This window comes from Tubulanus polymorphus, chromosome 1 (assembly GCF_964204645.1).
Source record: "Tubulanus polymorphus chromosome 1, tnTubPoly1.2, whole genome shotgun sequence".
Classification (NCBI taxonomy): Eukaryota; Metazoa; Nemertea; class Palaeonemertea; order Tubulaniformes; family Tubulanidae; genus Tubulanus; species Tubulanus polymorphus.
The window spans coordinates 30762353-30775806 of record NC_134025.1 but is presented as its reverse complement, the minus strand read 5'-3'; the positions used below and the strand labels follow the sequence as shown (position 1 = coordinate 30775806).

The following is a 13454-nucleotide window of genomic DNA, read 5'->3' as shown; positions in this document are numbered from 1 at the left end:
CTAAGTCAATATTAATTTCAGATAATGATTTATTTTTCGAAGCATTAACAAGTTACAGCTTTAAATTCTTTTTCAATTCGACACAAACAATCATGAACACTTATAGTCGTTAATTCATTAGATTCAATGATGTTACACATGATTTCAAATAATTATTAGTCATTACATGTTTTTCAATAGGGAAACCGCATTCAAATCTAATAATGATAATAACAATATACAAATAGCTGACCGATAAGAAATTATACATTGCAAAATTTGTACAGCTGAAAGAAGAGAGATAAATATCTAAATGAAAGCCCAGGCATCTGAGTTAAAAATACAATCACTGGTGAACATTTTAGAATACAATTATTTCAACTGTTTTAAACCTTAGCTAATAATCATGGTACAATAAGGAGCAAGAGTCATTGAATGCCCATCTGATAAATATATACAACGCAATCTCAGTGGTCATTATAAAATGCGTATATTTCAACCAACCTCATCGTGCTGCAGTCAGTCGCTCAAAAGTTGGATCGAGTTAACCAGCGGTAGTAACAATGTTACCTACCGGAATGTTATCTGTCTAACCAATAGTTAACTCTTAATCATCAATTTTCGAGCAAATGCAGCCTCTTTTTTTTATGATTTTTTAACCCCCGAAGTACACAATTTCAAGAAATACATATTTTTACTCCCCAAATGCAGAACCTTCAATTCCCAATGCAATCAATACACATATATAATATACCATACAGGGGTGGATCCAGTGAACCTCTTGACACTCAAAACATCTGAAATGCCCTCCTTTTAGAAAGGCAAATTTTTGATATCAATCTTCATTCCATCTATATCATCTAGCAGCATAACCATTATGTTGTGGTTTGATTTCATACGAAAAAACAAACATCAAATAGGGTTGAAAATGGCTCGTGATTAAGGGGGTTGATATACTTGAAAAGTGTCATTTTATCTATGATGAAATAGTCACAATTCCGCCCCTGTTCACTGGTATATCAGGTATATCTATAGGTGGTAATACATGTTGGATGGAGTTTGAGTACTAGCGGTACGATGTCGAGTCCGTTCAGGTTCAGGTTCGGTTGAAGTTCCAGCTGTTCTCATCAACGGAATTCCTAACATTTCCATCAAATTGCGTCTCAAAGACATTTCACTAGAAGGTCTCATATTCAATAAATCATCTTCATCTTCTCCTTTCTTCACCTGTGGTCCTTTAGTCCTATAATTACAGTATCAACTACAACTTGTAAACAAATAGTTATCGAAATACGATATTCATAATTGTATTAAGTTAAAACATTTGTAGCGAATTGTATCAGATTTTAACATTTGTATCGAATTGTATCAGATTTTAACATTTGTAGCGAATTGTATCAGATTTTAACATTTGTATCGAATTGTATCAGATTTTAACATTTGTATCGAATTGTATCAGATTTTAACATTTGTATCGAATTGTATCAGATTTTAACATTTGTATCGAATTGTATCAGATTTTAATATTTGCATCAAATCAAAATATTTGTAATGAATTGTATTACAGGTAAGCTAGAGAAAAAAAATGTAATAACTTCTAATCAAATTTTGAAACAGAATTAAGAATTATGAGGAGATTAGTTGAAACCTGTGTTGGCTTTTTCTAATTCCTCGCACAATCTATTGCTACATCGATTGTAGTTATATTTCCTAACAGTGTCAGGCACCTTAATGCATGTATTCAACAAAATCAATTATGCAAATAAAACCATGTTTACATATTGACAACTGTAATAACTGTATTATATGTAATAAATTGTAACGCCTACCCAGGTGAACAGATGTGTAAATCTCCTTTGTTTGTTCCATATATAATGCCTTCACCAGCTCCAGTCATCCATTTAGCCGTGTTCACACTAACGTGTGATAACATGTCAGTTTGACACGGGTGATTCACATCAGTCACGTGCTACAAATAAAACCAATAGTTTCAGCTCTATTTATTCAGTTTTTGTTATGAATTTACTTTATATTAATAGAAGTTTTATTTCGTAAAGATAAGTTTGACAGGAATACATAACACAATACCGAGGATCAAGAGGGACATTATTAGTATTGATTATAATTACTGGATATAGTGAAATTATATTTGTTCTGAATTAATTTAGTGTATCTTAATGAAATCTAAGTAATACAGTATAAAACCTCCCCAAATATCAGACAATTCAGACTAGTTTTACTCGGATAATCACAGATATGATTAATATACAGTATTTCAAAGTCACAAACCTGCATCGAAGATTCTCCAGCTTCTTCTCTGACTAATTCATAGATTTGCGCCACCATTTGATTCGGAGAGAAAACCCACGACAACCGTTTAGCGGCTAAACCGACCAGAACGTAATTATTAGTAGGAGAAATTCCAACTGAGATTGCATTCGGTCCTGAAAGATACAAAAGTCTATTTGAAAATCGATAAAGTGTGAGTTTGGCTGAACACGAATGAGTTTGAACTTAAGTTTTGTCTCCCCTCGAAGAAGTAAATGATTACCTGGCCTGATAGTCGACTCCTGGACCCAGTACCACAGTTGTGAGTTAAGATTTGATTCCGAAAATGAACTAATCTTAACTCAGAGCTAACTCTAACTCATGACTGTGGAACTGGTTCCTGAGGGCTTGTTAGCCACTCGGACGTTACTTCTCCCCACGGAGAGATGACTGATACATGTTAAGAGTATTAAATTAATTATAATACCGAAAATGTAGAGCGATCTGAGCAGCTTTCACTGGATTTAGCGCTATATAAGATAATATACAAGCGTTTGTGGTAAAATCTTACCGAAACTTTTCGTGTAAAGACATCGGGCTAATTCATGAGACTGCAGAGAATACACGGCGAGTATGAATGAATCGGGGAATCCCCCATGACTAGGTACGAACGTCGCCAACAGGAGACCGTCTTGAGATATTTCACAACTAGCATCGTTGTGTATCTTACAATGAGGAACGATTACATTTACATCGGCTAAAAATAGAACATCTCAACTTTACACAACAAAACAATCCATCATTTATAATCAAACTGTGTCGCATGATAATTAACATTTAGCAGGTAGCCTTTTTTGAGGTAGATTTATATTATTATCAGTTCTACTTTTGCTCAATAGATTGATGGTAAAACATTAAAAATATGATATCCTTAAAATTTGTTGCAATGAGATTTTTTACACGGTTCTAGGGAAAAATCTGTTCTTAGTAATAAAGTTTTTATCTCTGTAGAGTCAAACTTAATGTATAACTATGGAACTACGGGTCCTGAATTAACTGCACTTAACTCCACCTTACTCAGTAGTGTGAGACCGTAAATATTTCATCAAATTGGAAGTACATATAATTGGAAGTTTCTTCCTAAACATTTTCCATCTTGAACAGAGTTGTCTATAGACTGCATCAAATACTCACATATAGAAATATCCGGAATATCACAGCCTCTGAAATCCCATCTTTGAATACGATGCGTCACATTGACAATATTACTAGCTACAGCTGGTTCACCAGTACTCATAAACGCACCTGTCATTGATAATAACATAAAAAACAAACATTTAAGATAACATCATTTTCATAAGTCAGAGGGTTATCAAGGGCTCCTGTTGGAGGTCTTGTGACACATTTAAGGGTATTACTGATAATTGAAAAGGCATATTTGGAGGTGAATTAGCAATACAGAGCATTTGAACATTTGTGGAAGGATGAGATTCATTTAGCAGCATTTTCAAGTAGAAAATCTTTCCTTATCCTGTACCAATTACGCAAGAGATGTTTTTAAGATTCGATGAAATAAGGCAGCAAAAAGTAAAGAAATCATTTAGAAAAGGCCGACTCATTAGGGTCTTGTAAAAGGCAAACAAAAAGCCCCTGGATCCGTGCCAAATTGCTATCGATAATATAAATACTGATGTCTGACCTGCGATAGCTCTGTTTATTGCTGATTGTATGTTATCACTCGGTCGATTTGTAGAATCATCTAATATGCTGACTGCGTAATGAGGATGTAATAAATGTCTTTGTAAACGTTGTAATGTGCGCTCTTCCCGCGGTAACAACGGAACTCTACAAAAATAATACACATCGTATTACAATTTAAGAAGGGCCAACATTCGTAGACATGAGTTTTGAAATTTGTCAGTTATCACCACGGTTTCTCATTGTAACCATGGTGGTTGAGGATTTACCCCTATGGGTAACTTTGATACAAGTGGGTAAAATTGGGTCGAGTAATTTCTTAAATCTTGAAGAGATCGGAGGCTTGGGAAAATATTCTTCAATTTGAACAGTTTTCAAGGAGGAATATTTAGGTGAAATATTTACTAACCGTTGATTCAGTTCTAAAAGTTCTCTTCTTCTGACTTCAAACGCTTCTGTGAACGAGAAAAAAAACTTGAAATCGTAACTGTTTTATCTGTTAGGGACGAGGAAGGTGTGTGGGAATAGAATCATATATTTACCTAGAACCTCCGGTGGCGAATCAGTAGGAGCCGTTATTTGAATATCTGGAATCCCGTGAGGCGGTAATTGTAATCGCAACCGATCGAGATTAAACTGTCGCGAGCGGAGAGAGTCGACTCTACGGACTCTCATCGGTTCTCTGAACGACTCTCGAGCAGACGCGCCGTTACCTAGCGACGAATCACGAGCAGACGCGCGATCCGATCGTTCTAACAATCGTTGAATCCTTTCTCTTCGACTGCGATGAAGCATTTGAATGACTCGATCTCGCTGTTGAGTACTACGTGAAACCGACGCTGCAGACGTCGTTCCGTTCGTCGCCCCCGACGACGTAGAAATTGAATTCGCAGAAAAATCGAAATTCATCGTCGCCGATGACCGATCGAAGTTTAACCGATTCGCTGCGGGCAGACGATCAAAATCTCTCGATGCTACGCGACCTGAATCGGGCTGCATTGTTGGTAAGCGATTTGAATAATTCGCGCGGTAATTCGACTCGCGTCCGATCGGACGGAACGTGTCTCTATTCGTCGGTGGTTCGTCAGATAAAAGTGGAGGTGACTCTGGAATGAATGTCTCCGATGGTGACGTGATGTGATCACTCGATTCATTACCCGAACGTACGCGATTAGTCTCGAATTCGCGTATTACTTCACGCTGTTGTTGTTTGATGAATGTTTTCGGTGAATGAGGAGGTGAATTTAGTAACATCGAATGAAGTAAAGGATTCTTATCTTCAGATTTCACTAGTTTTTTCCCTTTTTTAGAGCTGTTTTCTGCGCCGCTCTCTTCCATCCCGGTTTGAGATGGTTTAGGTTTGTCTGGTATTGATTGAATATCAGAATCGGAATCAGAATCACGAGTCAAAATTTCAGTCATTAAAGCCAAACGTCGTCGTTTTGGAGCCGAGCCAGAAGGACCAGCGATTGGCTGACTCGATTTAGAAGGACCAGCGATTGGCTGACTCGAATTAGTAGGACCAGCGATTGGCTGACTCGAATTAGAAGGTCCAGCGATTGGCTGACTCGAATTAGAAGGACCAGCGATTGGCTGATTCGATTTAGAAGGTCCAGCGATTGGCTGACTCGAATTAGAAGGACCAGCGATTGGCTGACTCGAATTAGAAGGACCAGCGATTGGCTGATTCGAATTAGAAGGTCCAGCGATTGGCTGACTCGAATTAGAAGGACCAGCGATTGGCTGATTCGAATTAGAAGGTCCAGCGATTGGCTGACTCGAATTAGAAGGACCAGCGATTGGCTGATTCGAATTAGAAGGTCCAGCGATTGGCTGACTCGAATTAGAAGGACCAGCGATTGGCTGACTCGAATTAGAAGGACCAGCGATTGGCTGACTCGAATTAGACGGACCAGCGATTGGCTGATTATTAACGGTAATTTGACCGGTAGATGTTGATACGAGTTGAGATTCAGTCTGATTCGCCGCTAACCACTGTCGCACTTTCTCACATCTCGCCGTTTTAGTTTGTGTTTTATCGAGACGTCTTGTTTCTATGTGTGATATTTGTTCATCTGTTGGTACGACTGATCTGCGTGTCTGCGTACCGTGATGACTCATCGTTTCACTCGCGCTGTGAACTCTTTTACGCCGATGATTCGGACAGTTACGCTGCGTCGAATTGTACAAAAATCCGCAATAATCGCAGCAGTTATTCCTGTCCGGAGTTTCATCGGGAGTCAATCTCCATAAATTCTGTCTCATTTCCGCTCGGCCATACGGCGGCCGACTCCTCCACGGCCGAAAACTCGATTGTTCTCTGTTGCCCCCGGCGATGGCTGAATCGCGACCTTGAGACCACATTCGGCATGAATTGTGCAACTCGTCGCGTAAAAGTCGCGAACGCAACAATGAACGTTGAACGTTACGAATCGAGTTCAAGTTCATTTCAGATCTAGAACGTTGATTGGGTTCAGTATTTCTAGCACCAATTGACGATAAATGATCTCGTATTAATTCACTGGCTATTCCGTTATTCTCTAAACCGAGACCTAAATCAATATTCCTGTTTTCGGTTTCACCATCCCGATTACTCATTTGATTACCATCAGCCGTCTGTTGATTACCATCAGTCATCTGTTGATTATTGCCTTGATTACCAGTATCGCGATCACTGATACTTCCAGTAGTATAATTACTAGACTGATTACCAGTGTTCTGTGGATTTTGATTGCCAGTACTAGTATTATGATTACTAGGTGGATTACCACTAGTACTGTGACTGGTATTCTGATTACCACCAGTGTTCTGATTACCGGTACTCTGTTGACTACCGTACGAAGTTGATTGACTAGAGTTAGTTAATACAGTATGTGTAGTGTTCGCGTGTAACCGTGCGTTACGTTGTCTGATTATTGAACTCGTAGTTCCGAATATTAAACGAGAATGCGACTGGCGATCGGACGCTGTTACGGTAACGGTACTGTTAGTACCCTGCGTGGTGCTAGATGCGGTACGTGTATCAGACGAACGGATGCTCTGATGTATCTGAGCTGTGTAATCACGTGTATTTTGTATCATACGACTGACGTGTTGTGATACATTAGCGGCGTATAAACGAGCGCTGTCTAACGCGTCTAGCTGAGCCGGAGAGCGAGGTTCTATTATATCTATATCGGCTATTGCTGATTCATCAGCTTCATCGGTTCCCTCTTCAACAGCGCCTGAAAATACAAAACATATCAATCTATCATCATCAATCTGCGTAAAATAAAAGATATTTTATATATGAGTTAAATGCGAAGTTCAGATTGCATCTTAGATTTCAAAACCTCTCATTTTGCGTCACTTGCCTCACACTCTTGCCTCCTCTCTCATTCATAGTGAACCCAACCCTTCTTGAAATGAAACCAGCCCCGGGTTAAAGATGGATAATATCAGCTTATAACATCAGTCCCAGCCTTCTAAAATCCTAGATACCCTCTCGGAAGCAGTTCTACAGTAGTGAGTTGAGAGTTAACTCCCAGATCTTCACTCACAACTGTAGAACTCGGTGCACACTAACCTGGATCAACGTTAGCCGCGGTCTCTTCACTCTCATTCTCCGCGATCCTTGTATCGTGTATTAACGGATTCTCTTGTAAAAGTCTCTCGCGATCGCGTAAGAAATTACTATAACGATCCATAACGTCTAAGTAACGTCTCCGTAAGTGAATCTGTTCCATTTGACTGGTCGTACTACTCGAACCCCACACTGGTGACTGGTGCCTATAATTACAACAGGTTCATTCATAGAAAGATTTGTTTATGAAATACTAGAACAGGGCGTAAATGGGAAATATCACTTCACAGGAAAATATCATAGATTGCTGCGGAATGCTGCTGGAATGTACAAATTACCATCAGTAATTCATTGGCAAGATCACTGAGACAAAAAAAAGTTCCAGCCATTTCTTATGATAATTTAAGAAGAATAAACTTTTTATTTTTCACCACGACAGACAGGCATGTATACTAAAAGCTGTTGCTCGAGCATTATACATGTCTGCGTATAGCTCGCTATTAATAGAACTGCCATCAAATGTTTGATATTTAAATGACGACACAAATGACTGAGTGACGGAAACAAAACATTTAGCCATAGGCAATTATAACAATGTACGTGACATTTCACAGAAACTATTAAACAACAGTATATGCATGTCTGCTGGCTTAGTTTTATTCAAACTATATAGAATTAACTGATGTCAAACGATACTTACTCAACCCTAGCCTCTTCTCTAGAAGCACAGTTCGTAACTCCGGTGAACAAAAAATGTCCAAACGGATCAAATTTCACCCATCTGAAAAAAAATCAAGAATTCTCACAATATTCTCATGATAACCAATAATTACTCTAACTCAAATCAAAGTTCAAATATATGTCACCTTCAAAAGCCCTCCATAAGATAGGCACAAGAATACGTGCATTATTTTTCAACTGACTCGGATTAAGCATTATTCATAAATAGAAATCTATGAAAAGAATATTAAAAGTATATAAACTCTTGATGATTTTTACCTGACTTTCTCATATTCATTATTAGTTTCCGACGAAGCGAACGGTTGAGGTTGACTCCAATCCCAGAAATAAATCTTATTACTCGTAGCTATAACTAACATCTGTTCAGTCGGATGAAAAGCTAACGAAGCAATCGTTTTTCTTTTCGGTGATTTCCATGTTTCACTTCCGTGACCCTTTAAAAACGACAAGGAGGAACCGTAAAGGAGCTGTGGTTTCAATTCAGTAGATGTGAAAACTATTTGTTTGATTACTGATTTTATTTGAAATTAGAGCTTTCACCGCTTAGTAATTTCATCAGGTAAATGAGATGATTTTTTTTATTTGATAATGACTATTAACTATAATTCAGACATGTTTATCCAATCAGGAGAGTGCCTCCAAGGGCCGGTTAAAGTTTTATATCGCTTCATACATGTTATGTAAACACTGAAGTTAAGATAAATGAATACTAAAGTAACAACTATTCCATCATTTTGACATAAAAAGGTTTGATGAATGAACAGATAAAATCAATTAAAGAAATATAAATTTTTTCATGTAACTGGATCTATGTTAGAGTGAGTCTCCTCTCCGTGAAACTGATAAATAAATTACCTTTAAATCCCAAATTCTAACGTCACCATCTAAACACCCAGAAGCAAGTAACGTATTAGAGGAAGGATGGAAAGTAGCTGTCCATGGAGTTCTAGGATGACCAGAAAGAACATGAATACAACGTCCAGTAACAGCATCAGTAACTCGAACAGTGTGATCTCCATGAGTTGAAATAATTCTCGACCTTCAAAAACAATACAATTTATAAACACTCGCAACCAACAAGGTAGTAACAACTTTCATATTTCTGTTTAAATTAATCAGTTATCAAGTGGAGCAAGACCACACAGACGCAACTTTCATATTTCTTCTCAGATTAATCAGTAATCAACAGTAAGACCCTCAGTAAACCTTCCATATTTCTGTTTAAAAATTAATCAGTTATCAAGGGGGGTAAGACCAACAATCAAGTCAGCAAAAGGCCAGGGTAAGATCTCAGGAACACCGTTCACATAAATTCTAAACTATGCATCAAACAAATCAAATCAGTATTTCTCACATGTATAAGTAGTTACAAATACTGTGTAAATCAGTTCAAAAATCAAATACTCACCCATCATGGCTCATACTCAGAATAAACGTAGATCTTGTTTGTCCTGACAACTGACAGCACTGAAAAAAAATTACGATTCATCAAATCAAATCTATTCATTAAAATTGAATAATTAAAATATAGATCTAAAAAATACTAACCTTATTTATAACTGGTTTCGACGCCTTTTGATCTGCTATATTTTTGCCGGCATTTTTATTCATAAATCGATGTGAGTGTCCAAGTTCACGGCCCTGAATAAAAGGCACCAGATTCGCAGAATATTTCATCATACTTCTAAAAACATCTGTAAATAAAACAGATTTCATTCGATTCATCATTAGTTTCCACCTGTCTTTATAAACCCTCTCCCTGTTCATTCTCCATCTTTCCACTTAACTCCCTCTCCTTGCTCAACTCTCTCCCCTCTCCAGGACCGAGCCGGGGGGGGGGGGAGGGGGGTGTGGGGGGGGGGGCGTTCTGGAATACCATTGAGCTTTGTCTTTGCCCCTTGGAGATGCCCCTAAATCTATGGATTTGATGTAAAAGTGGCCTCATTTTGCATGATTTGGTATTAAGTAGTAAGTGCCCCTGAAAATCACAAGTTGACATTAAGTGACCTTTTTCGCCGTGATTTGATATAGAAAGTGCCCTCTCCATATGATAATAGTGAGTGCCCTTATACAATTGGGAGCCCCCTCGATATAGGGCCCTGGATCCACCCCTACTCTATCCATCTCTTGTCTCTCTTTCCCTCTCAGTCTCCTCCAATCCTCCTCCTCCCTCTCTCTTACTTGCTTTCAAGCAAGTAATTGGGTTATTCTAAATTTAGTCAGTTACCTGTTTGTGTTTTAGTTTCACGATCGTATATTTTCACAAACCACATTAGTATAATATATTCACATTCGATTATAAAAGCTTACCACCAACGATTAGGTAAAAAACTAGGGTTATTTACACTATGTAATTATAGGTAGTGTAAAAATAACCATGCGTCAAAAGAACAAACTTGCGGAAGAACTATAATGGGGACAACATTAAAACAACAGCAATAGCGGTTATTGCCAGCAACATAATGGAAAAATCATCAAACAGGTGTTTAAACACTTGACTATTCTATCATCAGTAGGTCACGTATCTGTCTGTAAATGAGGACTTATCGAGAGAACAATGGGATTCACTGAGTTTCACAACAGCTTTCACAATACAGCAAAAACAGATAACATCAACACTATACAGAGACTTGTGAGGACGATGATGACTTTCTTCTTTAGGACGAGGAGTAGAGAATGAGGAGTTGGTTTTTTTGCCCGAGAGTTGTTTACTTTTTTAATCTGGTTTTTGAAAAGGAATTCTCTACTAACCAGTTTTATAAAATGTTAGATAATCTGAAATGGAATAGAACACTGACTGACTGACTCTGAGAACACATATATCGGACTTACCAGTCTGAACTTCACGTCCAATCCCATCGATTTTACAGCAGTTTTCTACCCAAAATAAAATCCAATACCACAACCAGCTCTTCTTTCTATCAAATGTTGAACTCGATCAATGACACGTTCTGAAGGAAGTCAAGATGAACGCGCCAAGCATTCAGATCCATCAAATTAATTATGAATTGAATTGATAACTATACTAATTATCAACAAAAACCGTTCTCGTAAGCAATTCAAATTAACTATTATTGCTGATTTTCTGTTCTAACTCTAGATGGCACTTTGAGGTTTTATGCTGAAATAAAAAATGACAATTCCGAGACAGAAAAATATCTACTTTTATTCGTGAAAGTACGAAGTATGTGTTGTCGACGTCCAGAGAATCAAAATGCGGTATTTCATAAATAAACTGTTAGATTCGGTGCCCGGCGCTGGGTCTAAAATCGTCATCGATAAAGAGTACTGGATGAATATAATAGAATCAACAGTTGACCGAAGTATTTTACAGGGTCAACCGCCGACTCATAAGAACTGCGATGGAGGGTTGTACGTAGGTTGCGCCGGTGTCGCGTATTCGTTGTATTATTTATCCCGTAAATCCGTCTTGCAACGAAATAAAGATCGATGGTTGAAACAAGCGGAAGAATATATAAACGTATCGTTAGAATTTACGCGCAGTAAACGCAATCGAGATCCGACAACTTCGTTCCTGCTCGGAGCTGGCGGAGTTTACGCCGTCGGTACGCTCATTTACAACCAGATGGGTAGAACAGAATTAGCCAATCAACTCGCGGATAATTACGCTAAATTGAGTCATCACGTCGTCCCGTTGAACTTTCTGCGATGTGGTTCGGATGAACTGTTCGTCGGCAGAGCCGGGTATCTTTGTGGCGCTTTCTTATTGAACAACTCATTCAGACCGGTGAGACTGAGAATCTGTAAATAGATCAACCCTCAAATTTCTGGGCCTTAGTTTCAACAAAAAGTTTACTTTTGGTTTAGTCGCGCACAATTCGTTATTCCATGAGTTTTCAATGAGACCAACAATTCAAACTTTACAGTTTTAAGCTTTACATTTTCAAGACCATAAACTGGACCCAGTTTCAGAGAGGTTTTTAACTCCTTGATCAAGTTGAAGAAATTAAACTGATTTAGAGCTAGAACTGAGACCCATCATCACCGCGAAGTTCCATTATTAAGACATTTGCTATCATAGTTTAGTTGTTGTTTTTTGCAGGTTGTGTCCACAGAAGCGATCAGTTCAATTTGTGCATCAGTTATTCAATCTGGAAGGGAATATGCAGCTCGAATCAAATTCAAACACGCTCCATTGATGTATGCTTACTACGATACTGAATATCTTGGTACATTTTTCAAGCTAAACCAATAATTCATCTGTTGTGAGAAGCTGTAATCATCCTCTATGTTTATGAATCTATTTTTAGGTGCTGCTCATGGATTGAGTTCCATTTTACAAATGATTCTAAACTGCCCTGAGTTTTTAACCGCTAATCCACAAGCTCTAAATGATGTACATCAAACTGTCGACTTCATGATTTCCCTGATGCAGCCCAATGGTAATATTGCACCAGCTATGGATGAACTCAGAAAACCGAGGCCTGAAAGTGAAGAACTGATTCATTGGTGTCACGGAGCCCCAGGTAAACTGCTGTAATCATCTACATTAAATTGTTCCTAACTCACAGATTCCTGTGCTGAAATGTACATGTAAATCTTGAACTCATTATTTGGTCCAAACTCAGTTATTTAAAAAGGATTTTGTTTTGTCCCAACAGGTATTGTCTATTTGTTCGCGAAAGCTTATCTAGTTTGGAAGGACGAGAAATATTTGCGAGCTTGCGTCAAATGCGGAGAGGTTACCTGGGAGAAAGGACTGTTAAAGAAAGGGCCAGGAATCTGTCACGGTGTCGCTGGTAGTGGATATGTATTTCTGTTGTTATATAGACTTACTCAAGATCAGAAATACATCGACAGAGCTGTGAAGTTTGCTGAATTCATGCAGTCAGCTGAATTCCAGGCGGCCAGGACACCGGATTGTCCTTACAGTCTGTACGAAGGTTTGGCTGGTACAGTTTGCTTTTTAGCAGATCTACTCGATCCCGACGCAGCTGAATTTCCATTCTTCAATGTTTTCTGAAGAATTCTACTTCAAAGTAATCGTTAAGCAAACAGAATAAAAGCTCGCATCTAATACTGCTAATGTGTTGTTATAGTGTTTAACATAGCTCTCCTTCATCGCTCATTAAGTGCTGAAAATACACTATTGTTCTTTATTTCAAAATCAGAACATTCTTATGCAAGCATGGCCCCTGAAGTGGGTTAGAATCCTATATCCAGCTAATTGCCGGATTCGACTTTC

The 13454-nt window shown here is 38.2% G+C and overlaps 2 protein-coding genes across 2 annotated transcripts; one reads left to right on the top strand and one right to left on the bottom strand.

Annotated features, from left to right (window-relative positions):
• Nucleotides 1-64: 64 nt before the first annotated feature.
• On the bottom strand, nucleotides 65-11196 carry LOC141914401 (activating molecule in BECN1-regulated autophagy protein 1B-like). The gene is made up of 15 exons (XM_074805605.1): nucleotides 11081-11196; nucleotides 9797-9942; nucleotides 9657-9715; nucleotides 9104-9287; nucleotides 8507-8682; nucleotides 8208-8288; nucleotides 7511-7713; nucleotides 4488-7169; nucleotides 4355-4400; nucleotides 3947-4092; nucleotides 3442-3552; nucleotides 2819-3004; nucleotides 2269-2423; nucleotides 1809-1948; nucleotides 65-1222 (listed from the first exon to the last, which is right to left on the bottom strand). The coding sequence occupies exons 2-15, from the start codon at nucleotides 9926-9928 to the stop codon at nucleotides 1009-1011; spliced, it is 4515 nt and encodes a 1504-aa protein (XP_074661706.1). The 5' UTR covers nucleotides 9929-9942; nucleotides 11081-11196; the 3' UTR covers nucleotides 65-1008.
• A 110-nt stretch (nucleotides 11197-11306) lies between these two features.
• LOC141909549 (lanC-like protein 3) lies at nucleotides 11307-13287 on the top strand. The gene is made up of 4 exons (XM_074799998.1): nucleotides 11307-11996; nucleotides 12312-12438; nucleotides 12520-12735; nucleotides 12871-13287. Exons 1-4 carry the CDS (start codon nucleotides 11463-11465, stop codon nucleotides 13230-13232), a joined length of 1239 nt encoding a protein of 412 aa, XP_074656099.1. The 5' UTR covers nucleotides 11307-11462; the 3' UTR covers nucleotides 13233-13287.
• The last annotated feature ends 167 nt before the right edge of the window (nucleotides 13288-13454 follow it).

What these genes read in the sequence shown, in the direction of transcription:
- LOC141909549 (XM_074799998.1), top strand. Translation starts at nt 11,463, where the DNA reads ATGCGGTATTTCATAAATAAACTGTTAGATTCGGTGCCCGGCGCTGGG. An exon ending in TGAACAACTCATTCAGACCG is followed by an intron (nt 11,997 to 12,311) that starts GTGAGACTGAGA and finishes TGTTTTTTGCAG; the next exon opens with GTTGTGTCCACAGAAGCGAT. An exon ending in TTGGTGTCACGGAGCCCCAG is followed by an intron (nt 12,736 to 12,870) that starts GTAAACTGCTGT and finishes TTGTCCCAACAG; the next exon opens with GTATTGTCTATTTGTTCGCG.
- LOC141914401 (XM_074805605.1), bottom strand. Translation starts at nt 9,928, where the DNA reads ATGATGAAATATTCTGCGAATCTGGTGCCTTTTATTCAGGGCCGTGAA. An exon ending in CGAAACCAGTTATAAATAAG is followed by an intron (nt 9,716 to 9,796) that starts GTTAGTATTTTT and finishes ATTTTTTTTCAG; the next exon opens with TGCTGTCAGTTGTCAGGACA. An exon ending in AATAAACAGAGCTATCGCAG is followed by an intron (nt 3,553 to 3,946) that starts GTCAGACATCAG and finishes TATCAATGACAG; the next exon opens with GTGCGTTTATGAGTACTGGT.